The sequence below is a fragment of the Acanthopagrus latus genome, chromosome 10, assembly GCF_904848185.1.
Source record: "Acanthopagrus latus isolate v.2019 chromosome 10, fAcaLat1.1, whole genome shotgun sequence".
Classification (NCBI taxonomy): domain Eukaryota; kingdom Metazoa; phylum Chordata; class Actinopteri; order Spariformes; family Sparidae; genus Acanthopagrus; species Acanthopagrus latus.
The window spans coordinates 7,476,133-7,504,083 of NC_051048.1; the positions used below are offsets into that span (position 1 = coordinate 7,476,133).

A 27,951-nucleotide genomic window follows, 5' to 3' on the forward strand; every position below is an offset into this window, starting at 1 on the left:
TTGCTGGAATGAGTCCAAATTGGTCTTTTCTGCATTTCCCATCCTAAAATATTTAACACAGACACTCGGAGTAGAGTTAGAATCAAGCCTCTGTTATTTTTTTAATGACTCCATGCGAAATTACTCATATTTATGTATAGAGCAGTTTCCACTGGAGAAACATAACACAAGAGGCATTAAGTGGGTCAGAATAAAAGAGATGGGAGATGTTATTGACTCAGACCTGGATATTCGCGGGTGACTGTGGACACTGTGTGGGATACCCGAGGGCTGCTTGGACGCCAGCGAGCCATAAAACAGCGTGTCCTACAGCGAGGAGCCATCTCGCACCTCGCCGCCACATACTGACACACCGTTCACACATTCGACTGGAGGTGTGCGATTCTCTCTCCGAGCAGCTGAGCAGATCGGCGCTCTCACTCTGCATTATTTATTAATTGATTGTCTCTGTTAAAGCCAGGGGAAAAATACTAAAGTCGCACCGTCATCGCTGATCACAATGTGTACTATTTATTATTTATTGCTGCTGATCATTTATTCATCACACTGACTGCTATAGTTGTTTTGGGCCTCGGTGAGCGTGTGTGTGGGGATTATGTGCAAGCATTCATGCATATGTGTGTGTGTGTAGGTGTGTGACAGGGGATTATCTTGACCCTGCAGCTTCTTGTTCTTGGGCAGAGATTCTCCTCTAATGACTTTTTGTTGACTAAACTATACGTGTGACGAGCGAACAAGGTGGCAAACTATCCAAACCATCTCGACTTCAAGGCAAAGGCTGAACGATGGCAGGTAGATAGTGTCCCCATAAAGAATGTGGAAACCTTTATTTGTGTTTTACTTTTTTAAATCATTGATTTTTGCATCTGAAAGAATGTCTATATGATGATGGGAAAAAAAAAGTCTCTCTAAGCCCAAGATGGCGTCCTCAAATGTCTTGTTTTGTCCAAACCCCCCAAATATTCAGTTTATTCTTATGAAGGAGAAAGAAAACCATAAATATTCACATTCTGGCGGCTGGAATCAGATAATTTTTATTCTTTCCCAATATTACTCAAACTATTTGTTGGTTCTTAAAATAATTGGTAATCGATATAACAGTGAACAACTATTTGACTAATAGTCGCAGCTCTAGCCCTGCAGATGGCGAAGATGGTCGGTCTCTTGGTCCACCACTTAAAATAGAACTATTGGATTCATGATCCCAGAAGATGAATACTTTGGTGATCACATGACTTCAGCTCTAATAGCAACTCGACATTTTTGGCTTTTAGTGAAGCAGCGCAACAATTATTGGATGGATCAGCATTCATGTTTATGTTTACAATGAATAATTATGACCTTGGTGATTCCTTTCACTTTTCGTCTAGCGCCATCATCAGGTTAGCAGTAGTTTGGTATATGACAGGATTCCAGCAAATGCAACGTTCCCATCGGCCTTAGCTGTACTTTGTGTTTAATGCTAATCAGTAAATGGGGGTAAACGGAGATGGTGACAAAGCTGGGGCAGCCTCACCGAACTGTTAGCACAGCTTCAGGCTCTTAGCCTTGTTTAATTCCCCTGGGAGATTTTAAATGACCTTTCCTAGGATGAAGAGACCCAAGAAGGTCTGCTTTTATGTACATTGCATTTAAAATCTGGCAACCACTTTAGAATTATATATCACCCAAAATAGAATATGACTTTTATGATTTTGATCTGTTTCCTCTCCACTGAATTTTCTTGTTTTTCTGTAACTTTGTGTTGTTTTGCTGTTATCTCTCCCAGGACTCTCTGGAGACCACGTCTCAATGGAATCGACTGTAAAAATAAAGGTCACAAAATGCTCTCAAAAAATTTGTAAGTATTTTCTAATATTGAAATATTAGGTAACCACACAGATTTGCCTTATTGGTAATGTAGACATCAGGTTTCAAGAAGAAAAAAGGAACGTGTGGAATAAAAAGACACCTCTCTGGTTCTGCTGTGTCGATTTTTATCCTTTTGTCCAACAACGTCTTGCAGAGTTATATCGGTATGATAAACTGAATGCCTGTCTTCATCTTGATGAATGTGTAATTGATGGTCAAAACTCCAGGGACAATGATGGACTAACTGTTAAGTCAATAAGTTGAACCAATAACCAATTCACATTATTAGACCCGAATCAATAAATGAGCTCAGCACTCCTGTATTTGTCTTCTACCTACTGAAGAGATCACTCTTTATTCAAGCCAGGAAAACAGTAGAGTATTATCTTAGCTCTAAAAACTTCCAACCTCTTTTTTTCCCCATTATAGTGAGACTACTCGCTGGGCTTGAATCAATATAAGTCAGTCTTTCTTATGGTCTCAAGAGGGACGAGTGTTTTAATGAGGCTGGCTCGTGCGCCTCTCATTCAGATCCCCTGCTGGAAAGTTTCAACAACAGCCAGTAGGAAGGGAATCAATAACACACTCTGGCTGCATCCAGCACCTGATCTGCTCAGAGTCCCTTTACAGGACGGATCAGTCCCCGCAGAGAACAGGAGTAAACGTAGGACTGGAACTGAGCCACAAGCTTTCAGGCACTGTGATCGAAAGGAAGCTCACATAGTAAACAATGAGGCCTAGCTCCCTTAATTCATATATTTGTTTATTTTCAAAAACACCCGGGTATATCGAAAAAGCTTAGAATTTTGATTGCACGCGACTGAATCTCAACCTGAAACTCCCCCACAAAATCTGTACAGGGGCTCTGGTCAGGACCCTTGCTCTCAATGCACTGTGTGATGTAAATAAAACATCAAATACGAACCTCTCCTGCATCTAAAATTCCAATTTCCACCTATACATCCAGGTCTGGGGAGGACAGATCTATATCCTGAGCCTGCTGTGTCTCCCATCTGACCATCCCGGTGGCGGCCCCTCGTTAAGGCTCATCTGTGGGCACTAACGATCACGCTCTCCCCTGCCCGGCCTTACATGCAGCCAGGCGGGGGGCCAGGGGCCTCTATAATTGGTTTTTGGAGCACACCAGCTGTTTCATGTGTCCGCACGCCTGTCCCCAAAGGAGGAGCGGAGGGGTGCACACACCCCCCTCCACCCAACACCCAACACCCTCGCCACCTCCCTCCTCAAACTACCCCTCCTCCCGCGCTGGATGAAAGAGTGCTGCCAACAAATACTCAAGTGGAGATGGTGGTGCAGCTGATGGGGGATGAACCACATGTATAAAAATACACAGGATATAAATAATTTATAATACAGCATATGCTTTCTTTTCAAATGTGGACAAAATAGGCCCCAATAATCAGTAATTACAGCAGACCAAGCCTCCAGACACAAAATCATAAATATAGTTTTTTTTTTTTTTTTTTTTTACCTTAGTTTTACTGGGATAGGCACTGGCATTAAAAATCCCCTTTCCAAGACAGACGTCAGCACAAAATAAACAAGTGAATAAAAATAGACACAAAGCAAAAACAAACAAATCCAAAAACAAAATCGCTATAACATCTCAATGAACAAGATACAAGCCATGTTTTCAACATATTAGTCAGAGCAATAACACCCCAACAGTTCTGTCTCCAGGTCTGTCCGAATGGATTCAAAAGCTTTGAAATAAATCAGATTATGGATTTTCAAAACATTCTGCCACATGTTCCAGGTTGAGGGTGCAGGATGCCTAATAGCTCCTTTCCCTCACTAAGCAGGGAACCATTGTTCATGAACAATAGTTCTAGCAATATCACATCACAGGTGGTTTAATCATAACTAGTAAAAAAAAAAACGCAATCTAATTTTTGGTGTTTCAAGTCAGTTGGATTGTCATTTGACCCATAATTTGACTCAGAAACAGACGATCCAGAGGTCAAAGTGTCACTTTCACAGCTAACGGGAAGTGGAAATTTCCTGTTGAAAAAAGAAAACCACGTTTCCACTGAAAATACAGAAGTGAAAAAGATTTTCAAGGGCCTCAAGGAAACAACGAAAGTTTATGTCCAACCAGAAAAGTGAATGAAGATATGTCTAAAGATAATTAGTAATTATTTCAAGAAGAACATTATTTTGGAATACTACATCTTTATTTTGGGATACTACATCATTATTTTGGATACTTAGTCATTATATTGCAATATTGTGTGTTTATATTGTGATACTATGTCATTATTTGGGATACTAAGTCATTATTTTGCGATAGTACGCCATTATTTTGGGATATCAACTCAACGTTTAGAGAAAGTCTTTCATTTATTTCGAGAAAGTTTCTCATTCTCATACTATTATTTCTTGTCTTCGGTACTTTTTAAAATGATTTTAAGTTATAGAAAATGTATTTACAGTGAGCACAGTTTTCTTCTGCTCTCAAACAGCTGACCTCTCGTTACTAAGCAACTAAACAACCTAGAAAGAACTTAATCAATTGTGTTTTTAGTGGGAAATCAACACAGTGTTTCTCTTGCTTTTCAACCTTGTGAGGAACAATCTGGGTAAAACACTGAGTACTTCTCATTCTAACTAATGAAAATGGCCACTTAGGCACACAAACTGACACACAGTCGGCTTTACAGCCCGGAGGGGAGGACATATCAGCCTGAATTGGTCTCCGGGGTGGCGTGGAGGTGCTGGAAAGTGGATCAGAGTGAAGTGCCGCTCCATCCAAAGGGAATAGTAAAGTAAATTACCGCCCACTCAGAGATGACTTGAACTAGACAGAAGGGTTTGTTGCCTGTCTTCTCATTAGGATAATTGAATGGATAATGCTGTATGTGACCCATTTGGGTGTGAGTGTTACCAGGGAGAGCGGTGGAGCTTTTCCTACGTTGCCAGAGTCAAAATAGTGAGCTGTAGGTAGGTGGCTTGTGGCGTCAGACCCGTGACAACAGAGACAGGAAAGAAGATGGAAATCAATACAAACGTGCCTGAAGCCGTCCTACATTGTTCACTGACCCCGGATCATTTTACCCCGAAGGCCCGCATTCACAAAGGCTTCACAGTTCCCATAACAGCACATGGTCAAGACACTCCATAATCTCTAAATAAAAGACGGTTAACCACATTTACTTGATGCACTTTCCCAGACAGAAGCACTTCTCCTGCAGCTTCACTGCAGACGGGGATACAAAAGCTGTCAGTCGTGCGTTTCCACTGGTTTTGCCTCTTGTCTCTACATGCCCGGTAGTTTTCTGGGCCTCAGGTTTCACCTTACAGGTGAGGAATGATCTGTTTTCCTCCCCTCCATTGAGATTTGGATATGTTTGTGGTTTTTGGGGCTGGGCGTACCTCCTCTGAGTAGTACTTGTCTCTCAGTTCAGCGTCTGTCAATTTAATTCTGTCACCAGAAAATGCAGTTTGTTGGCCAAAGACAACTTATTGCCTCTCAGCTGCGTGTTAATGGGTTTACAGATTGTAGGTCAACGCCTGCGTGCGAGAGGGTGCAGCATTTTTAAAGTGTGCCAAAACATCCACTTCCTCCAGCTGACAGAGTTTAAAGTAAACTAAAATTTCCTGCCTCTGAGCGTCATCTCTTTATCCCAAAACTGGCTGTGAAACGAGGTCCCTCCTGAAATGACAGGATCAATAAATAGCTCAGCAGGGTGTTGCTGCCATCCTGTTGGTCTTATTGATTTCACATTTCTCCTATGCGCACAGTCGAGCCCTAATATGATGTTTTCAGCTTGGATGATGAATGCGAAAACCCCCTCTCATTAGTTAAACCCTCATGAAGTGGCGTTTTCATCTAAATAAAAGGCAGCGGAGCCATTATTTAACATATAAATGCAATCAAGCTGATCGTTAAAATGCATCAAATGGCACATTAATCACTTGGTTCTACATATAGTATTAAGATGTAGATTAGTAGTTTGAATTAAAAAAATATATTGGTTCAACAAACAAATAGCATTGTACTAACATTATACTAACATTGTGTACACAAGTTTTTGATATGTGAGATTGTTTTATTGCTATATATTATAGCTCATAGTGCATTGTTATATATAGAGCATGTTGTAAATGTATGGTAGCCCTGAGATTTTACCTGAAAAATACAGTGAATAGTTTCATTGTAACTATATGTATCTGTTGCATCCATGAAATGAATCTAGTACCAATAACTGTAAGATATGTAAGTTTTTGTTACAAAAATATAGAAAACCAGAAGTCAGAAATAACATTTAATTTAAGCATCAAGTAACCGGTAGTTCGGTTTTGTATTATCTGTATGTATCTTAACCAAGATGGGTCATCATTTATTTTCGTCTTACAGGAAAGAGAGAGATGAAACATGCACCAACACTGAGAATGTTATCGAAGGCTGCGTTCAATTAAATTCATTCGCAGTGAAACAACATAATTCACTGCACGGTGTGATGACCGTGTTGGTGGTGCAGGACGAGCTGCCTGGAACACACAGACTGTATGGATTCTCCACTAACCCACTGACCTGCATTGCAGAGGAAATGTTTTTTCCCCGTCTGTGCTACGTGCTCTGCATATTCAGTGATATGTTTAACTCTTTAGCAATGCTGCCCTCTACTGCTCACAGTCAGTAAGGGATCCCTTGCAGCGGATGAATGTAATTAAGTGAATTTACTCAACTACTGCACACAGGTGAAGGACTTACATATACTAGTCATACATCAGCAGATTTTTTAAAAACGTCCTGTCTCAAAAACTCATGCAAGGCAGCACACTGTTATGCACAGAGGGGTGAGAATGTGCTATAGTTTACTGTCCGACATCACAATGAAGTGCTTTATAAAGTAAAAGGTTCATAAATATCAGCTGCAACTTTATAATGGCAATCCAAATAACCCTCATAGCTGAACTACACAGCATGTATTAATCATTTACTGAGTATCATAAACATCTGTTGTAACTTTAAAAGCATCTCATTGTTTATCAACAGTGAAAAAAAACCGATAAACTGACGTTTATTTCTGATGCTTATTATAAAGTGTTACCAAAACATCTACTGCTGTATGATTATTTTGCTCACTAATCTTAAGAACAGTTATTATAGGCTTTCAAACCTCATATGTGGATGCTTCCTATATCTAAGTCTTTTATAAAGCAATTTCTGTTAAATGCAACACCTAAAACAAACAGTGTGTATAAATGGTTAAAGGTCTATTGCAGAGGCCGTGTTTGCAGTGACTATATGCTCAGATGTGCCATTGTGTGAAGACTTAAGTTAATCTTTTAACTGTGAGTGGTTTTAACATTATCTCCAAATGTCCCATTCAAATACCGGTTTGGCACAAAGCAATCGCATCTCATTTACAAACAGTTGCCAGGTTAAACTTTACTTTATATCACCCTGGAGGCTGCCAGAGGTCAGCGTCAAAGTGGTCAGAATATTTTGAATGTGTTCCGGTCACGGTTTACAAAATAAAATTACCTATCTAGTCAAGTCATTCTAATTTGGGATTAGATGTAATGTAACTAGGTGCATTTACTCAAGCGCTGTACTTGGGTACTTGTACTTTACTTTAGTTATTTTGTAGACTGCATGCTGCATCAGAGCCAAAGTAGTGCATTTTTAAATAAATGTATTTAATCAGCAATCTGAAAGAAAAAAACAAAAAAACAAAAAAAACAAACAAAAACAAACAAACAAAACACTCACACTGATTCTGATAATCAGAAAAATACTGAATATCAGGTCGGTCATCAGTCAAACGACTAGACAGTAAAGATACGTATACTTTACTTTTACTTTTACTTTTACTTTTTATACTTGTGTACATTAATAGCAGACATTTTCAGGCTTTTACTTAAACTTTTGCCAAAGTCATATCTTAACATGATGGCTTTATTTTTACTTGGGTATGATTTGGGGGTACTTTTACAACACTGGTACCCTATAATTTTAAAACATGCACAATCTTGATCTTTAAGTAACAAGTAATAAGCGAAGTTTGAAATCAATTTAATGGAATAAAAACTATAACATTAGCTTGCGAAACATAGTGGTGAATAGAGCAGTAGTAGCATACAATGGAAATTACGCCCAAATTGCACTCACTTGAGCACTTGAGTAAATGTACTCAGTTACATTGCAGCACAGGCAGTGACTGTTGATATTCTAATCTAGGATGTTGCTGGTTCGTGGTTTTATTTTGAAGGAGACCCACCGGTCTTCCGGTTCTGTCCCTCACTCACAGGAGCTTCCTGCTGTCAGAGAGCATAAATGAACGCGCAGTCAGTCCCACACGGTGCCGCCGCTGAATGACAGGACGTGCAGGCGGCAGTAGACTACCACGGACCACGGCCGACTAACCGTTGACCCTCCGTCCACTCCACACGGCGTCGCCATGGCCCTGAGCCGCCTGGAAAAGGTTCAGGTATGGCTCTTCAAGGCGTTCATGGGAGCCCTGTTCGCCCTCTTTCGGCTCTTATCCCCGCTGAGAGCCGGTGTGTCCGGGAAGAAGCTGCCGCCCGTCGGCGACCCGCTGCTGCTTCTCTCAGCGACGCAGCTCGCCAAGAAGATCCGGCGCAAAGAGGTGTGTACACCGGCCAAAGCGAGAGCCGACTGCGGCTGGACGGAGGGGCTTTAACGTATTTAAATCAAGCCGAATGAATAAGCACTTCCGTGTTAACTAGTTTAGCTCATAGCTTCTTTACAGTCATAAAAGTTATGTAAGCAATTAGCTGTTTGTCTTTAAATCCTTCTTGTTTTTAACGTAGTTAAGATGTTCTTGTAGCTTGTTTTTTCAGTAACAAAACCTCATTACAGCCAGAGCCAGTTCCACTCTCTGCGGGTCAGTTCCCTACAGGTTAAGTGTACAAACCTGACAAACGAGACAATAGCACCCGTGGGATATACACACACCTGTGCTTCTAAGTCATGCAATAATATTCAATTAATAACAGTGTTTTGGGACAGTACAGTTTTCCCTTCCATTATAAGGTTATACCTGGCTTATAAGGTGCAACACCCTATGAATAAATGACTGTAAATGACATACTGTGACTACAGGACGTGACCTTGTTTTATTTATTACGTGTTTTAACTTGTCTTGTTTATTTATTTTTTATTGCTGCTGGTCTCTAAGAGCCACCACACAATCATTTGTTGTACGACTACAATGTCATATTAGATGACTTGTGTAAAATAAGTCAGTTTCCCCAGATGTTCTGGTTGTTATTGCTCCCCAGTGGACTTCTTTTGTAGACAGTTTTCCTGTGTTATTTTGTATGACATGCACTGTATATTTCACACCATCTTATCATTATCATAACCCTCTCAAATCTTGTGTGTGTTGGAATCTAGTAGTCAACAATTAGGGCAGGGCCATTGCCTTTAAATATATATCCCAATATTTTAAAGGTGCGCTATGTAGTTTTAGAGAAGACATTAAAACTCAGAATTTATAATACACAATAATAATAATAATAATAATAATAATAATAATAATAATAATACTTTACTTTTCCCATAACTGAATAACAAGCTGCTCTCGGAGGAAAATAAGGTTCCCGGAGGAAGTTCGAACCTACAAAGGTGGCAGGGTCCGCCACAAAGTAAAACAGTATGAAACTGTGTTGTCGTTTAAGATCAGTTTGTTTATTCAGCTTATTCAGTCACATGAACAAAGAGAGTTAGTTTATTTAGTTTGTGTAAAATAAATTGATTGATAAAAAATGATTGAATTGATTGAAATCTTTTCCCCAAAATTACACATTGCTCCTTTAAAGCCAAACAGATAGACATAGTTCTTCATATTTAAAAAAAATCTCCTCAAAAGCACTTCATAAATGCTACGACTTGGTGACCAAATCCAATATCACTACATTTTTGAACAAGTATGTCATTATTGTGACAACATTACTATGATGACTCCTGGTGCTTTCACAAAATATTAACACAAGTCCCCTCAACATGTTTCATAAACACCATTTGCTTTTGAAATCCAGGATTACATAGACTTGTCATGTAGAAAACCTTCTAAGGATGTCTCCTGGGACACTTTAACTCATATATTATAGCCACAGTTATTAACAGGTGAGTAAAAAAAAAAAAAAAATTAAAGATATTACACATTTATGAGCCGTCATCTCCCAGTCTATAGGCCACGCCTGTAACACTTAATCTTGAGGTCTGAATTGGTTTACCTGTTATTCTGGTCTGAGTCTGTGTGTGTGTGTGTGTGTGTGTTACTAATCCTAGCACATGTTTATACAGTTTAACGGTGGTGTCTCTGGTTTCTTAGGTATCCAGCGTGGAGGTGGTGCAGGCTTACATTGACAGGATCCAGGAGGTCAACCCTCTTCTGAACGCTGTTGTAAAAGACAGGCAAGAAAGACCCTCATCCTCTGATACTTTCACATTGATCTTTTTATGTTTATCATGCTCTGGAGCTGCGACGATCAGTCGTTTAACCAATTCAAAAAATGTATCTGTAGGTTTATGATAATAAATTCATTGTTTTTGCTCGTTTGTTAGGCAAGAGGTTGCTCAAAATGTGAGGAAATAATGCGTTTCTTTGTCATTATTGATAGCAAACTGAATATTTCTTGGTTTTGGACTGTTGGTGGGACAGATGCAGACATTTTATGATGTTGTATTGGGTTTTTTGAGACTGTCACAGGTATTTTTCACTATTTTGTATGAGAAAATACATGTTATCTGCAGCCCCATCGCGCTCCAGTTCCCCTTTGATTAATCATTATTCCTCCTAGTGGATATTTGGAGCAACATTCTGACTTATCTTGGTGCAGCCAATTCATAAGGCATTTTTAATCAGGAAGAAATCAGAATTGGGTCAAATCAATTTTTCTTCCTCCATCCAGGTTTGACGCTGCCCTCCAGGAGGCGGCCCAGGTCGACAAGCTCATCGAGGAGGAGACCGGTGGAGAGGAGGTGCTGGAGGACCGACTGCCCTTACTGGGAGTCCCACTCTCGGTCAAAGAGTCCTACGCCCTCCAGGGTAAACCCCAGCCACCAGCCACCACATACGTCAAACGACCAACGTTTGAGCCAACATCTGATCCTTGGAACACAGATCCACCCACACCCAGTTCCCATTTAGGGAGGCATTAGGACTCCCTCGATTGCCACATGAATGAAAAGTCAAAGCTGAAATTTGTTTCGTCGGTCTTCAGGATTGAATTAATTCACGCTTCGTTCGATATTTTTTCCCTCTTGCAGGCATGCCGTTCACTACAGGTGTGATCTCCAGGCGAGGAGTCGTATCCACTGTCGACGCTCCACCGGTGGCCCTGCTGAAGAGAGCAGGCGCCATCCCGCTGGGCGTCACCAACACCAGCGAGCTGTGTATGTGGTTAGAGTCCCACAACCACCTCTACGGCGTCACCAACAACCCATACGACCTGGAGAGGATACCGGGAGGGAGCTCAGGTCAGCGTCTGTTTGACGGGTTGTGGGTGGACTTGAGTCAGACGTTGTTGTTGAGCAGCATTTATTCAGAGCAGCTTATTGTCGGGGTCGATGTCTTTGTCTCCTGGAAAGCAGTGCCCTGGTTTTGCCTGATAATCATATTACACTTGCAGACACACAAACACAGAGGCTCTGGCTCCGGTTCCTTCAAGGGCAGGGAAAGGCAGCATCTGATGAAAATGTGATGAAAGCTGTGAAGTTGTAAAGTCTGTTAAAGTGCCTTAAATTATTTGTGTCAGCGCCAGTTGGGGCTGAAGTCTACAAGTTTGAAATTGAAACACATCCAAACTCGCTAATCAGACTGCTGCAGAGTAGATAATTTGATTGTGTGGAAGAAAACATGCAAAAAACACAAATTTATACAGTGACTTGGGTGAAACTATGTCATGTTTGTTTTCATTTGATTTTGTTTTGTTTTGATTTTGCTTTGATTTGATTTTGTTTTGATTTGTTTTGATTTGATTTTGTTTTGATTCGATTTTGTTTTGATTCGATTTTGTTTTGATTTGATTTTTGTTTTGATTCGATTTTGTTTTGTTTTGATTTAATTTTGTTTTGATTCGATTTGTTTTGATTTTGTTTTGATTTGATTTGATTTGATTTGATTTTGTTTTGATTTGATTTTGTTTTAATTGGATTTTGTTTTGGATTTGATCTGATGTCCCCCAGCTGCTCTGTGTCAACAATGGGCAGATGGCTTTACTCATTGCTTATTGCAAAGTCACATGCTAGCTAGCATTATTGCTAACCAGCAGCCTCCCAATGCACAGTAAACCTTCTGACTGAGGCCTCGTGCAGCCTCCACCTCTGTTCCACACTCTCAGTGCTATCGGCCACCATGAACGGCAATAAATGGAAACATCAAAGGCCCAATTCAGCTCTGTCTGACAATTTAAATGGATTATTTATTTGCGTACACGACTTTGAGAATTTTTGTGATACACTTTATTTGTACAGCACCTTTAAAAATGTTTTAGTGTAAGAAAAAGATCAAGGTGTCCTATGGGAGAGCATCCGGAAAGTGTTTTCAGTGCTACATGGACGATAGCTCTCAGCTGGTGTCTTCAGTTACACAAAAATAAAGCAGACCTGCCACATCCACCGACTCATCTCTCTCCTCTCTCTCTGTGTTTGCCTCAGGCGGTGAGGGAAGCATACTGGGGGGAGCAGGCGCAGTCATCGGCGTGGGCTCAGACATTGGCGGCAGCATCCGTATGCCCTGTTTCTTCAACGGAGTATTTGGACATAAAACCACCCCCGGTAAGAGAAAACACAATATTTAATGTACGTTAATGTATACTGTCATTCTGGGCAACATTCTTTGCATTTAAAATACAGACAGTGACAAACCTATAGAGAATTATCACCTGAATCTATAGCTTGTTTCAGGTTTACAGGGATCTATAGGGTCCCTATATAGATGTAGACGTCCTGGCTGAATGATTACTGTTTTGATTAACTCCAACTGCTCTTGTAACATTGTTTATAGTGGAGCATTTATCTCCTCAGGAGTTAATAGTGACCAATAATAAAGCTTCTAGAGTGGGAGCATTGGACAGAAACACAGCTGGATGTTTAAATTAACAAGTGTCTGATAAAACGTGTTTTGAGTCGTCATCTCAGGTTTGAAGAACACATTTATATAGCAGAAATAAATGTTTATGCAGGTGTCGTGTCCTGTGAGAACCAGCACCCTCCTTGCTCTGGCAGACAAGGGGAGTACATCAGCAGTGGTCCCATGTGCCGCTACGCCGAGGACCTGCTGCCCATGCTCAAGATCATGGCGGGCCCCAACGCTCACATGTAAGAGCTCTGCCAGTATCCGCAGACATTCATAGACATTTCACAGACACGGAAACCAACTTTTGCTCACACGTGTGTTCACAGGTTGTCCTTAAACACGAAGGTCGACTTAAAGAAGCTGCGGTTCTTCACCATCCCCCACGATGGCGGCTCACCGCTGACGTATCCAGTCAGCAAAGAGCTCATAGAGATTCAGAGGAAGGTGTGTTGAGTACATCCTTTTAGAGACTGCCTTTGAGTCTTCAAAAGGTGCAAAGGGACGATAAGTTTTTTAAAAAATTCAAATCATGTGATGCTCTCCAGGTGGTGCAGCATCTGGAGGAAGACCTTGGAGTGAAAGTCCAAGAAGTGCAATTCCCCGAGCTCCGCTACAGCTTCCAGATCTGGGACACCTATATGGGGCTCTCCGACAAGAAGGGCAAAGTAGGTTCTCCTGTAACCTGATTCTGAAGGGTGTGTCCCTGAGTACACAGAGGGGGTTGCTGGACAAAGGCCAGACGAGTGGTTTATCAGTCTCGCTGTTAGATAATGTTTCACAGTGACAGAAAGCAGGCCCAGTCTCAGTCACAGCGCCTATTGTAGTCTGCTGCTGCCCAGAAATGTTTCTCTAATCCGTTTAGCTAGCAGGGGACACACACACACACACACACACACACACTTCAGTAAGTCTCGGAAGTTATTTCTGATATGTCATTACTCAGTTGCAGTGCATTTTGAATACAACACTTCAGGGATCACATCTGCCAGAGTGTCATGAAGGCAGCATGTGTTTCTCGTTAATTAGCTGTTGTAAGGTATTTCAGGGGCAGCTGCGTGTTGTTGGATGGTGACAGCACAGCAGTGTGGCATCTCAAGTACATTACACCCACGCGGTCTACTTAATGTGGCCTTCCAGATGAAAATGAACTGAGAAATGTTTCCTTACCGCAGCCTCCTCGGCCATTTGCGGAGCTGATGGGGGAACCGGGGCGACCTGCGTGGCCTCTGTGGGAGCTGCTGAAGTGGATGGTGAGACGATCAGAACATACGACACCTGCCATTGGTAAGAAGAGAAAACAACATTAACTATCATCCTCTTAAACTGCTGTTAATTAATTAAGTTTTACTGTTTAATGTTGTCACATATTTTGTTTTGGGACGTGCTAATAAAGCTACAATCTATGGAAGCCCAAAATGTTCAGATAGAGACAGATGACATTATGAAAAGAATAATCGCACTGGTAAACTGTGTAAATGGCAGCTACATATTGTATAACTGTATGAATAATAAGCAGGAGAAAAAATGTGTCAGCCTTTAAAAAAAATCATATTACTTTATTTTAGTAAAAGCTGTCTGAAAGCTGTGGCTGCACAAGTTTGCGTGAACTGAACAGGATGTGTGCGTGACATCTGCAGGTCTGGCGCTGCTTGAGATGAGCCACGTGTCCAAACCCTCAGCCTTCATCATCCAGCAGAAGGAGAAGCTGCAGCAGGCGATGGAGGAGCTGCTGGGCACCGACGGGGTTTTTCTTTACCCTTCCCACCCCAGAGTAGCTCCCAAACACCACCACCCGCTCTTCAGACCGTTTGACTTCGCCTACACAGGTTAGTCTGACCTCGAGTGACACAGCTAACACATCACAGCTCAGTCTTTTTAGTAGGAGTGGAAGAGGGAGAATGTGAATGTAATTATTAAGGTTTTTGGCAATGTCAAGTGAATTCTGGAAGTTAATGTCTGATGTTATTGAAGCTAACATCCTACATGATGCTTGGCTGTGAATTTTGCGTGACCTAAACTGAAAACGGTCTTCTTCTTCTTCCACCAGAATAGTCAAAATGATCGAACACATTACAATTCCAGTTAAAAAACAGAAGTAACATTCTCAGAAAATGCTCCCGTCTTACTTGGATTTCCTTTTATCCCTTCCTGTCTATCCCCAGGTATAATCAACATCCTCGGGCTGCCGGTCACACAGTGCCCTCTGGGTCTGGGTGAGGAAGGTCTGCCCCTGGGTGTGCAGGTCGGTGCCGGGAAACTGCAGGACCACCTGACCCTCGAGGTGGCTCTCTACCTGGAGAAGACGTTCGGAGGCTGGAGGGACCCCGGAGCCAAATAAAACCTCACAAGCAAACAGCCATCGCCAAATCTCCTCCTGGTCGGACGGATGATTGTCAGACTGTCTGCCTCGCTGCTTACTGTAGTACAGAAATACTGAGGTACAATCAGATCGCTGAATGTTCAAGCGGAAGAGATTGATTCTTGCACTAACGGGGGAAATCAGCTGCTCTGGTGAGCTCAAGTCATGATTTTTATAATTTGCCATGAGCACAGGATTCAGAGAGGTGATTTTTTATTAGGCTAATGATTCATTAACGTTATCACAAAACAGGGCTTTTGTGCCGTTCATTTATAGAAGTTTTATAGAAGTTGCACAGTTAATTCCTGCACAGTTACATTTGTGTAACGAACAGCAGACCCAGTACATGACCGGTTCTCAGTTTTAAATGTCACACACACCCACACAGGCGCTTCTGTCCCGACTAATTACACTTCAGCCCAGGTGGAGCCGAGCTGGGAGTTTGCATCAAAGAATCGTAAAAAGTGTCAGAAGACTCGGAATAACGAAACGCCTGTGTAGACGTGTGCTGTAGATGTGAAATATCAGCTTGCACTGGACGGTAATAAATGTTTTAATACCTGTAAAAATGAAAACATGCAAAACCTTATCTGTGTGGTGATGTGAGTGTTGCATAATTGCAGTTAATCGACTGCGGTGCCCGTTTTATGCGGCGTCTCATTTGTTTGAGTCAATTAAAAAAACGGTATGAATGTTTTCTCTAATGTATAACTTCACTGCGTCTTATGACAAACTGAGTACACTTTAAGAACATTCTTCAGTCTGGTGTGGGCATGGTCTCAGTGTAAATAATCAACCTGCCCATAGTTAAATGACTAACTTATGGTCAACTGGTTTGCTCTCATTTAAATATAAACATAATGAATAAGCCCACAGGGTTCTTTCACAGACATTTTAAGGGCGTTTATGCTGACTTACCCATAGTTCATAGTGTTGTAAGGTTTTGCACTGGGTTATCAAGGGAAGCCAAATTTTAATGACCTCTGCCAAGGAGGTCATGTTTTCGTCCACATTGGTGAGTTGGTTGATCTGTCAGCAGGATTACACAGAAACTGCAGAACGAATTTCAACAAAACTTGGATGGAGGGCGAGTCTCAGCCCAGAGTAGACCTCATCAACTTCTGGTGCGGGTTTAGATGAAGGGATTTGTTCTCACACTGTAAGATGGGGCGTTTCAGATATATTTGTTCTCAGGATCAAAAGAATGAACAAACTAGAATATTGCACAGATCTTTAGGTCTATTTAGGTGGCTGGTATTTATGAGCGAGTACAATTTGATGCAGATCCAAATACAAATCCAGATCTAGTGGATTAAAATGTGTTATTTGCTACTGGATCAGGCTTTATTCGACTACAGAGGACTGTTGAGCCCCGGCGGAGGTATGCACTCTACTGAGAGCCATTGTAATTGTCTATGCATTTTATTTGATCCCCTCTCAAATAATATGTTTATATCACTCCCTAATATCTGACTTTTCCACCTAGAACTGGTTCCCTTCTTGAGTCACTCAGTTTATTTAACTAAACAAGGGCACACTGCTCCTTAGCTTCTCAAACACTGGGGAACTTGTTCCCCGATACCTCTGACTGAATAAGCTTCTGTTGTGTATATGTTACACTTGTTTTGTTTTCATTATTACATATTTTAAAAGGTAAAAAGTCCCAAACCAGCAGGGTTAAGTGAAGGTCAGAAAGTGCTGCTCAAAACTTACCAGGTGAACACTGTGTTGGTGAGGGTGCAGGGCTTCGCTCGCCCAAAAGGTAAAAGCTAAAAGTGAGAAAGAAAAGGAAAGAAAAGCCCCTCTGGAGTCTGTTGTCACTTTATTCTCTTCCCTTCTTTTGAAAAAGGATGAAAAATTATTAAACATCTACCAGAAGGCTCCAAACAGAACTTGACAGCATTGAGAACTATTCATTTTTGGTCACCTCTATGATGACTGTCATTATCGTTCTCTCTTTTCTTCTTTTTTTTTTCCTCTCACAAATCATGTTGAGTTCTGAAAGGTCCGTGCGAAGGTCACATTCATACAGAAAAATACAGACAGCTCGTCTTTTCTTTGCTCTAGACACGTGACATGCTTGTACTTCAGAGTACAAATGTTGAAAGGTGCCTGCCGTGAGAATAATTCTTCTCCTCAGGCTTGTGTATAACTCTCACCCCTCCTGAACGCGGCATCATTCAGGAGTCGGAAGTGACTTAAAAACAGAAACAATAAAAGGGTGAGGGAAACAACCAAACAAAAAGTACAGAAATATTCTTCAAAGAGTCCTGCATTTTGGCAGCGCAGGAAAAGGGAGGACCTTTCTCTCCTTGATGACCTCTCACCCGCCCAGTGCTTTATTTGGCCCAAATGTGTATGCAAATACTTGTGTATGTGTAAACATGATTTTTTTTTTTAAGTGGATAAGAAATTTTCGTGTGTGTGTATCCGAGCGAGCGACGCGTCTCAGGAGGTATTGGTGATGGGTTTGTATTTCTTGAGGCGGGTCCACTGCCCCGTGGAGTAGTTCATTTCGAAGACTGTGTCCACCAGCATCGTGGTGCTGCCGGTGCCGTCGGCTTTGGGCAAGACCTCCGTGTGCTCGCTCAGCTTGATCTGGATGATGTCCCCCTGCTCCGGGCACGGGTTCTCTGCATCGACAGGAGGAAGCAGACTGGTTATCATCGGTCTGGATGTTTGTGTGCGTGTGTGTTCTGAGCTTACTTAAATTCAAAATTCAATTGATGACAACAGAGAGCAACTCTTGTGTGACCATGATTTGCAAACTCTGGCCCCTGTGTCCACTTGGAGATTTTGGGGGGTCAGAAAAAAGAGGAGATGATGTGTTTGTTGAAACTTTCCCTGCAGTTTACTACTTGTTAGGCCATCAGGGCGAGGAGGAGGAGGAGGAGGAGGAGGAGGAGGTGGGTGCATAATGTGATCCGTAAAAGACAAAAACAGTGTGAAAATATTTAAAGATTTAATTTGGACTCATGTGTCTGAATGTATAGTACCTAGACTGAATCTGTGTCTTTCCACTATCTACTCAATATCACTCAGCAAATGCAATCTATATGTCAATTAGAAATGTTTGTTGATGAAAAGGAAAAGGAAAGGGTGAATGTGCTGCTGTACCTCTGGATCCGGCCATGAAGCCCAGGATGAGGGCCTTCTCTGGTCTGGTAACCTTGTTGGCTGTCTTGAACATTTCCTGGGCAGCGTACATCTGGTCTCTCTGAGGAGCACAAATGTGGCACAGAATTCTGATGAGAACTTGAATATACAAATCATAATCAACAGATTCGCTGCAGAGGATTTCTGTATGTGTTTTTAAACCAGCCACGCTCCATCTCCACCTTACCGTGAGCGACAGATTCTTTTTGGGCTGGGGCTGCGGGGGCGTAGGGGCTGGTGTGGGGGTCGGGGTCTGAGGTGTGCTGGGAGGCTGGGTGGGGGTCTCCGGCTGGCTGGCGGTCGCCGCTGCTGGGGGCCCATTGCTGGCGGGGGTAGAGACCGGCGTGCTGGGGGACGTGGGGGTTGCTGGATTCGCCGTGTTGCTGGCGTTGTACATGGGCGTCCTTTGTTTGTACTGGCCTGGTAAGGTGGCGGTGGCGGTGGCGCCAGCGCCTGCTGTCGCCGACTCCTCTGGTTGGCGAGCCGACTGCAGCGTGTCCCGCGCCGAACCGCCAGCATTCGCTTTGGAGGAGGATGGCGAAGGAAAAGACATTGTGAAATTGAAATGATGACAGAAGTTTTTGATTTTGTCTCTTTGAGGTAACAGATGTGAAAGAGCTGTACTGATATGATCCGAGGCTGTGCGTCTAACCTGGCTGTGCCTCGGAGCTGGGAATGTAAGAGGAGGAGGGAACCATGCTGGGTGTGGCCGGTAGGTAGCTGGTTGACGGCAGAGGATTCTCGTTCAGCGCCCCCAGTTTCTGGAAAACAAACGCAAACATTACTTGCTATGATGGAGACAGAAAAACAGATTAGGAAACAAAAAATGAGAGGGAAAAATTAGACAAAACCAGAGAAACATGAACGTCCGAGTGATGTGACTACAAGGCACCTGTGCAGAGACGAGGCCGGCAGCGTAGTCCGGTGTCGTGTTTTCCACCACTGCTTCTTCTTTGGCTGCTTTCTCTCCGGTCTCCGTTTCTATTGCAGGGGAAAACATTAAATAAACATCAGTGTAATCCCACATTTTTCTTTGATGATGCAGCTGTGAAACTTGACTGATGGAGGGAATATATAATTACCCAGAGTCTTTCTTCTCCTCTTAGCTTCTCTTCCAGCTCCGACCATATCCAGCTCTGAAATATCTAACAGCTGAGAAGGAGAAAGAGGGGGGAAATGTGAGACAAAAGCACAAGTACACAAAACTGTACGCTTTCCTGTAGCATTTTTGAAAATTCGACATTACCTTGACCCCCCTCTCCTTACGCAGGGGCGTCCGTGCGGGGGCAATGGGTGTGCGATTACTGGGAGGGCTGAACATACTGGGGGCGGTGGGGCTGCGGAACGGGGCCTTGGGGATCCCCTTGAGAGGAGCTGCAAGTATTGACAAATATCAGCAACAATTACACCGTAAAAATATATAAACAATACTTTAATATGTCAGCGTTTTGACTGATACAAATTATTAACATTATGATGGTGCTTTTTATTTGTTTTAACAGAACTTAAGACCTTGACAGTAAATAATGAAAGCACTTTGAAGTGGCCTTCCAACTCACTGGTAGTGTCAATCTTTTTGACCAATCCTCTCCCTTTGGCGTGAAAAGGCACTCCCGCTGTCTTTTTCAGCTGTTGGGCTGTCTCCGTGGCTAGAAGAGGAAAAGAAGTTGCAACATGATGGAAAAAAAAAATTTGCACAATTGCAATTTATTATATATTAATTAGGAGAAGAAGAGCCGGGAGGTCTACGAGAGTAAACCTGTAAACAAACCCACATTTCTTTGCATTTGTATGCAACTGTAACTAATTTAAATCTGTTAAAAGCAAACTAAGGAATATACAACAGACACTGATACTGGTGTAGAGAGAGGTGTGTGTATGTATGTTTTACATTTCTGTAGCAGCTCTGCTCTGAGGGTTGCACTCTTGGGCTTCCTCTTCAGCTGGAAATGTTTAACAGGGGGTGTAAGGGGGCCCACCAGGGTGGTTAATGCACTCTTGTTCAGGTACTGGCACTCCAGAGGAAGCATGGCAGATGCCTCACACTCGCCCACTGGGAAGGAGATGGAGGGAAAGAGATAAACTGGCAGTTCATCGCAGGAGAGACACTGTAACTTCACCATTTTTATTCAGCAACATCGATATAAAAAAAAGACATGTCAGGTATCTGCTACCTTTCTCCCTTAACTCTCCAAGAATATCCTGCACATTTGGATTCTGCTCCTCCAAGTCCAGATTGAGAGAACCGGTCTCTGGGAAGGACTTGAGGATGTCGGCAACCATCAGCACCCAGGGCTCTGAATCCACCGTGGCCAGCTGGATTATCTCAGACAGAGCCTCCTTCATCTGTGAAAGACAGGATGAACACCTTAGCCTGCACCAAAAGTTCCCATCAGTTACTAATTTATCACTGTTCAGCAGATTAATAATTGTTGTTCATTCAATGACGTTCAATCTTTGTGTTAATCTGTAACTTGCAGTGAGATGATGTGCAGCATTTGTAGAGCATGTGTCAACTTTTCATTTGATGCATGCAAGACAACCTGAAGTATTTATAATGGAGACAACAGAATGGATGAAACTGCTCTGTTCTAACTTTACAACATAGAAGAGCTGTGTAATATTAACAGACAGGCAACTACTCAGAAACTAGTGCTGAGTCCATGGGGAAAAGTTAGTCTGTGCACTTTCTATAGTTCAGTACTTGAACACAACAACTTTTTACAATATTAAATGTACTCAACACATTTAGTTACTCTACGATTCCACATAAAAAAGAGCTCTGTAACTGTCTATTGAAGCGTGCAACATGAATAGTTTATTATTGTTATTATCATCATTATTCCTACTACATCAGACTTAAAGTTCATTCATTTTCAGAATGAAATGGTTTATTGAGAAAATAATCTGCACATTTTTTCAAAAATTAAAATATTTGTTTGTTGCAGCCCATATTTATAAGATGATTGTGTTAGTAGTTTCTTAAGTAGGAATGTCTTTCATGACACCAATTTGAAGATGTCACCTTGGGCTCCAATTTTCCAAATTCTAATACAGCCGAAGTTGCGATCGCTTGATCAAGAAATCTGCACATTAATCAAGCATGAAAACAACCATTAGCTGCAAGATTGTGGCTCAAACTTCAACAGCTATAGCAAACCATCATTTTCATCATCCTCTCAACTCTTCGGTACTGGGTTTATTGTCATGAGGCTCTTTACATTGCAGGTACCCCAAGTACACGGCTTATCTGGACGTGGAGAGACTAGTAACACGTCAGTCCCGCAGAGGTAAGCCTTTGGTCTCTGTTTTAATAAACTGCCTGAATATGCAGGACACGCTGATGACGGATGTCTTAACGTTTGAACATCTAAACAAGTGATATGTCGGACTAGATGCTAGTACCGCCCTCCAGCTCAGGCACTAGCTCAGCTGCGCCCATCCCACCATAATGTCTGTGCAAGCTCCGCTAGGCTACAGTCACCCGCCGTAGCTGCTGAGCCGCTGCTGAAAATGCGCAATTACGGGTTAGCGTCGGGTTAGTCGTGCAGCTGCCTTAACGTTAATATGAATGCGTATGGAAGTTTTTCTCTAAAAAAGTGAGGTGAAAACGTCGCAGGAATAACACCAGCTTGCCGTTTGGGACTTTAGCTAACGATCTCAACCGTCGCCAGTAGTTAAGGATAGCGAGCTAACGCTAGCTAATTATGTTTAAGAGCCGGGTTAGGCGTTTCACAGATAGTCTAAAACACACGCAAGAAGAGCAGTGGTTTGATTTAAAGCCACTGGCCGGAGATTTGTGCGCTTTTCTTGGCGGTGCATCTGAATTAATAGCGGAACTTGTCCGCCGGGCTAACAGCTAGCTAACGCACAGCAACCCACCTCGTCAACGGTCCGCCTGGGAAGATGCAGCATCCCGAGCAGCAACTTCAGCTTCACTGGCGGCGATAAGCTTGAAAAGCACAGCCGTATGTTGTCAATTACTGACACGGTGAGGAGAGAAGCGATGCTCGGAGGCGTCCAGAGCTCGTCCGTGGATCCCAGTTTGTTGTGAAGCCACAGGCCGGTGTCGCTGTCCTTCATCGACGCCATCTTGGAAAAAGAAGTACTATAAGTTCGGGCATTTTAACGGGCTACCTAAGAAAACAGCCAGGACCCCGCCCACACCGGGGGATGGGGGAGCATGTATCTACACTGAACCATGAAAACTCGAAAATAAATGTATTCCAACTTTAAGATTTTGACTACATCTTTGTTTTGCACTTTGTTATTTGTCCATATGTTGTATGTATTGTTAATAAAGTTTAAATGGTGTATTTCCTCTTACAAATGTAGCTGAGAATGGGTATCAAACATAAAGACATAGCATATCATTTAAAATTTGCTCACTGAACTCTTTAATAATAAACTTATTCACTTACTGTATAAATGTTTGCTCCATATTTAGTCTTCACGCTCCACAATCTTGTTACTTGAACAGCACAGTACCACCTGGACCACAACCTCCAATGTAGGTTTGAAGAAATTCAAAGGCAGAATTCAAATGTTCACACTATTAATGAGGTAATATTACAAACTCAATTACAAAATAACATTTTTTCCATAACTGAACAGACAAGCTGCTCTCAGAGGAAAATAAGGTCCCAGGAACACTGTTTGAAGATAGAAAGGTGGCAGGGTCCGCCACATATAAACAAAGTCAAACAGTTTGAAATTATGTTGTCCTTTTATTCAGTCATGAAAAGAAAGTTTGTTTAATTTGTTTGTATAGGCATAACAAAAAAAAAAAAGTTTTCCAAAAAACTACACAGTGCACCTTTACCAACTGGGAAAAGTGGAGGCCATATCTTGATGGCGAACCAAAGGCCCTATGCCAATGTGTTGCAGCTGGACTTCTGCCATTGGTTTACTCTCCACAACTAAAGCAAAATGTCAACAGATGTGACAATGAATGATTATCTGCCCCAGAGACCCAGTGTTGAAGAGGCAAGGAATAGGCATAACAAAAGAACACGTTCTGTGTGTATTTAGATTTGGTTTTAAACACCTCAGTATAGTTTTTTGACATCTCAGAACATAACTACAAAAAAGAGGAGACAATGAAAGATGATGTATATGCACAGTGCATTTTATTATATATCAGGGGGCAAAAAGGTCAAATACCTAGATCTTTGGCAACTTCACTTCGGTACAATTAGAGAACTATTTTGGCAAAATGTATATAAAGTATTAATCTATAATGCAGAATGGCACAGAGTGTTATAACAGACATTACTCACAATTAGTTAGGGATATAGGAATATTTCAGTGTTGGTAGTTTTGAGTAGTGTATATTTATGAGTGGATGATTATTACTTATGTCTCAGCATGTAGACAGCATTTTTAATGTGGCGTCTGATCGAGGTGGAGCTCAATTTGACCAAATCGTACACTTAAATCGACAATATATTCTGTGATCTGACCCCATGCCTTACATGTTGGATCATAATCTGAACAATAAACTGATGAGTTTATCTGTAAAATAAATATAGTGAAGTAAAGTAGAATATATTCGTCATAAATGTGATAGGGGACAAAAAACGGAAGTACAAAAAATGTACCCATGTGCAGCTATTAATTTAAAAAAAAGTATTAAAAGACGTTGACGTTAAGGAATTAATGTATGTCACGATTTATATAAATCTATTTTATGCATGCACGTCTGTCAAGGCTTTTATTTTGAATGCTGTCACCGGAAGTCTTGATTCTGACCCCCCATAGCTAATTTTTCATGATCCTGACGCAGGCGCACTCCCCGAATCCCCATTAAAACAATCTTAGCTAGGTGGGCATCTTGCGCTGTTCTGGTGAAAACATACATCGACTGATTCACGGTACGTGAGCGCAGTCTCTTCTATAAATATCAATTCTTTCCGTTTAACATATAGTTTTTAAATGCATGCTTGTATTTTAGCGGTGAAACCCGGACTGTGTTCTAAACAAAGCCCGCTGCATTTGTCTCATTTTCACTGACTGACGGCCGTGTAGGACGTCTACCGTTGTTTTGTAAAGCCTCACACCTGCAGATGTTGTTTTCCGTTTCCAGAGGTTACCGACCACATCGTCGCCATGACGTCCAGCGGATATCTGCAGGCGGCGGTGCTCCTGCTGGCGGCGCAGCTCCTCTGTCTCGGTGCAGCTGATGCGGACCAGGAGACCGGGACTGTCATCCCTGCTGAAAGTAGGTGGATTTAAACACATGACTTAAATAATTCAGTTTCTACAGTGTTTGTGGAAAATCAGCACACCTCAGTGGTGATCACAGACTAGTATCAGCAGGTGCCCTCTGGAGGTTTCCCCCCTGCTGGGAATTGCAGGTCATCCTAGTTGGTGTATGCATGACAACATGAAAAATGGGCCCGCCCCCTTTTTATTTCATCTCCTCTAGGTTTCAAGGCAAATACCTACGCTTTTGTTTTGAAGCCATCATTGGTGAGAATTAAAAACATCACTGGTAAAAGCAAATTGAACAAAATCAACATTTATAACTCCTTAAAGCTCCTCAAAACAAACAAACAAAAAAAACACCGCTTCAGGACACTCAGTCTCACTTTGTCTGCTGATGATGGTAAGCCTAACCTCTGTCCACTTGTGTTTTAATGTCTCCCTGCTGTGCCGTGATGTTTGCATGTAGCAACGGTCTTATTCAGATCCAATCCATTGATCCCTTTACTACTGTGATTTCTTCCCTCTCGTACGAAGGTCGCCCATGTGTGGACTGCCACGCATTTGAGTTCATGCAGAGGGCACTGCAAGATCTAAAGAAGACGGCCTTCAACCTGGACGCCAGGGTAAGCCACGTTCCAACGCGACCCCGTCATTTCACTGCGAGAAGCACGGGCCATAACCTTTTTTATGATTTTGTACGCCGTACTCTACATCTGCCATGATGTTAAAGTGTCAAATGCTCATGATTCAACCTGCCAATGAGTCTTTTTTGCAATAATTGCAATTACTGATGGTTGGGATTCTGTTTTGGACAACATGGCCTTAGAATAACATGACATTAAACAAAATACACATTAATATTTTGAAATCACCTCAGAAATCTACTTTGTAAATGCTAGGACCAGGCGGCAAAATCAGACACCACGATGTTTCCCCCCCTCAAATACTTTGATATTCATTTTATTACAATATTGCCCTGATGACAATTGGTTATTATGGTTTCACAAAAAAAGGTATACAGTTAGATTTTCATCATTAACGTGGCCATAAAGACTGTGCGAGTAAAGGCAAGTATTGGATCAAGTAGCACAGTCTGGTTAGTTCCGAAAACCAAATCACTCTACAGTAATGCTGCCATTAAAAGCAGGGAAAGACAACACTTACGACATATCGCAATATAACGACATCCGGAGTCTTACATGATATATAGTGTGATGTGTTTTATGCCTCTTAATGTGTGTTTTTGTGGTAATAATCTATTGTAAAAGTGGTTATTTATTTGATAGCGTTTTCAACAGGGATGATACAGATCGAGCGTTGTTGCACAGGAAAGACAAAAATTCGACAGATACAGTCTATCGGGTGTCTAGCCGAAAGCCAGTTTCCAGCCACTGTCCCTGGTGAGGTTGTTAAAAGTTAAAGTTGAGGAGGAAGAGCAATAATATTAAAAAAAAAAAAGAAAACAGCCAAAAAAAAATGTGTCATGTGTCGAGGACTCGGCTGAAACTGTGAAAAATGTTACGTATGTGTTTTATTACAACAACATAAAGTATAAAATAATAAATGTTAATAACACAACTTTACAATGTGAATTCGTATGTTGTTGATATATCTTTATAATACTTGATGTATGGTCAGTCTGTCCTGCTGCTACAGTGGTGAACTCCTGCAGTGAGTTCAGCATTAGCATATTCAAGTGAACCTTAAAACTCAATAACTGATGTTTTGCTTTTATCTTCACAGCAGAAGCGCCGTCTTTTCTTGAATTATTGGCGAATGATGCTCAGTTCTACCGTCTTTTTGGGAAAATTATCTGCATATAGGAACTGTGTAATTCCTCACACTCAGAGGGGTTGGGGGTCCTTTCCAGCCTGGAGTACTATCTGTGGTGTTCCTAAGAAGTTGCATACACTTCTATCAAGCGGGTAGAACAGTTTGTGTGCAAAGAAAGCCCGCAGTTGAACATTGTAGCCGATGTTTAGTGGGTCAACAAAACGGAAACGGTAAAAGTGACGGGAGCATTGAACAGGGAAAAGTGAGGAGGAGGAGGTGGTGGAACCCTGTAGGCAGTTCACATGCATTGACACGTTGTCTTGTCCCTGTGCAGACGGAGACGCTGGTGCTGAGGGCGGAGAGGAGGGCTCTGTGCGACTGTATGCCCACCAACTCACTGCGCTGATCTCTGCGCGAAAGACACCCGAGGGACGCTTCCACCTGCCGTCACACACGCACCGGCACCGAAAACAAGCCGCGTTTTCTAAAACCTCTACTCATGCGCACTGGTTTTTCATCTTTAACTTATTGACAAAAAAAAAAAAAAAAAAAATAGGCACTTTATTTTCTTTTTTTCTCTCATTTCTCCGTCGAGTGAAGCTTTTCAGTTGAGATCACGTATCACCAGACGACTTTTATAACACCAGTGTTTTTACATCGTGAACACATGCTGTGAAATTTACGATTGTCTCCATTGCCACTGGACTGGGGTCAGTCCTCATTTGTCTCCTATGAACATAAACTATTTTTTGTACTTTTTTCAGTAATTGACTGTATAATGTAGATACAGTAGAATGCATCCCGTAAGTGTACTCGTTGAATGTGTTGTACGAGATAAATGTTTACGACAATTTTACACATCAAACTGTAGCATCACGCGGAATTTTATTTTAACTGCTCAAAACAGACAACAGTTCGAATTCGTTATAAATTGGGAATCAGTCAAACTTTGCTGATTATAAAGCAAGTTGATTGCGAGGTTGGGTAAACTTATTAAAGGAGTTTTTCTTTGTAACCATGATGATTTTTTTTTTTTCCTGTAAAGAAGAAGCGGTCGTCAGAAAGAATTGTGAAGTTTCAACAACGGTATTTTTCAGATGTTTTGTTTTTCTAGGCGGGGAGGAAAAAAAAAAAAAGCGTATCCGTAGGTCTTGATTTAGCACAGCACTGTAGCATGAATTTACAGCACTTTTTGTTAACCTACTGTTAATATAGATTGTATGTATAGATTCTGTATATGTACAGGGGTTACATGTAATGGAGGTGTCTACAGACATTGTCTTCTCTGTCAGGATAAAGGTGTATGCAAGAAAAAGGGAAGAACGACATAGTGTCAAATGAGCTGCAGTATCCGCAGGCGAAGGGAGGAAGGTTAGCTGCAGCAGGGGACGTAGAGATAGAAATAATAATTGTCTTATTGTTGCTTGTTCATGGAACAGTGTACTTTGTTAACATTGTGTCACAAGATGCCCCATTTATTGTCTTAATGTTGTACCTATCAATAAAAACAATGAATGACCTCCAGTGCTT

The 27,951-nt window shown here is 41.8% G+C and overlaps 3 protein-coding genes across 4 annotated transcripts; 2 read left to right on the forward strand and 1 right to left on the reverse strand.

Moving 5' to 3' along the window:
• The first annotated feature begins 8,118 nt into the window (after positions 1-8,118).
• faah2b (fatty acid amide hydrolase 2b) lies at positions 8,119-15,982 on the forward strand. The gene is made up of 11 exons (XM_037112067.1): positions 8,119-8,468; positions 10,179-10,261; positions 10,759-10,895; positions 11,117-11,326; positions 12,506-12,625; positions 13,033-13,168; positions 13,253-13,370; positions 13,472-13,591; positions 14,099-14,210; positions 14,564-14,752; positions 15,089-15,982. Exons 1-11 carry the CDS (start codon positions 8,280-8,282, stop codon positions 15,262-15,264), a joined length of 1,590 nt encoding a protein of 529 aa, XP_036967962.1. The 5' UTR covers positions 8,119-8,279; the 3' UTR covers positions 15,265-15,982.
• A 1,108-nt stretch (positions 15,983-17,090) lies between these two features.
• nelfa (negative elongation factor complex member A) lies at positions 17,091-24,539 on the reverse strand. 2 transcript variants are annotated; one of them, XM_037112066.1, is made up of 13 exons: positions 24,501-24,539; positions 22,863-22,944; positions 22,324-22,533; positions 20,616-20,787; positions 20,333-20,494; positions 20,001-20,090; positions 19,688-19,815; positions 19,524-19,593; positions 19,334-19,422; positions 19,094-19,202; positions 18,629-18,963; positions 18,403-18,502; positions 17,091-17,918 (listed from the first exon to the last, which is right to left on the reverse strand). In XM_037112066.1, the coding sequence occupies exons 3-13, from the start codon at positions 22,531-22,533 to the stop codon at positions 17,734-17,736; spliced, it is 1,650 nt and encodes a 549-aa protein (XP_036967961.1). In that variant the 5' UTR covers positions 22,863-22,944; positions 24,501-24,539; the 3' UTR covers positions 17,091-17,733. The 2 variants fall into 2 exon arrangements, with proteins under 2 accessions (XP_036967961.1, XP_036967960.1); XM_037112065.1 differs by lacking the exons at positions 22,863-22,944; positions 24,501-24,539 and having other exon boundaries at positions 22,324-22,649.
• Positions 23,582-27,940, forward strand: c10h4orf48 (chromosome 10 C4orf48 homolog). Its single transcript, XM_037112068.1, has 4 exons — positions 23,582-24,314; positions 24,527-24,661; positions 25,183-25,271; positions 26,756-27,940. Exons 2-4 carry the CDS (start codon positions 24,550-24,552, stop codon positions 26,825-26,827), a joined length of 273 nt encoding a protein of 90 aa, XP_036967963.1. The 5' UTR covers positions 23,582-24,314; positions 24,527-24,549; the 3' UTR covers positions 26,828-27,940.
• Positions 27,941-27,951: the final 11 nt, after the last annotated feature.

Coding starts and splice junctions, on each gene's coding strand:
- c10h4orf48 (XM_037112068.1), top strand. CDS start 24,550: ATGACGTCCAGCGGATATCTGCAGGCGGCGGTGCTCCTGCTGGCGGCG. Junction 24,662..25,182: donor GACTGTCATCCCTGCTGAAA/GTAGGTGGATTT, acceptor TCTCGTACGAAG/GTCGCCCATGTGTGGACTGC. Junction 25,272..26,755: donor CCTTCAACCTGGACGCCAGG/GTAAGCCACGTT, acceptor GTCCCTGTGCAG/ACGGAGACGCTGGTGCTGAG.
- nelfa (XM_037112066.1), bottom strand. CDS start 22,533: ATGGCGTCGATGAAGGACAGCGACACCGGCCTGTGGCTTCACAACAAA. Junction 19,594..19,687: donor GTAAGGAGAGGGGGGTCAAG/GTAATGTCGAAT, acceptor TCTCCTTCTCAG/CTGTTAGATATTTCAGAGCT. Junction 17,919..18,402: donor CTTCATGGCCGGATCCAGAG/GTACAGCAGCAC, acceptor CTGTCGATGCAG/AGAACCCGTGCCCGGAGCAG.
- faah2b (XM_037112067.1), top strand. CDS start 8,280: ATGGCCCTGAGCCGCCTGGAAAAGGTTCAGGTATGGCTCTTCAAGGCG. Junction 12,626..13,032: donor TGGACATAAAACCACCCCCG/GTAAGAGAAAAC, acceptor ATGTTTATGCAG/GTGTCGTGTCCTGTGAGAAC. Junction 14,753..15,088: donor GTTTGACTTCGCCTACACAG/GTTAGTCTGACC, acceptor GTCTATCCCCAG/GTATAATCAACATCCTCGGG.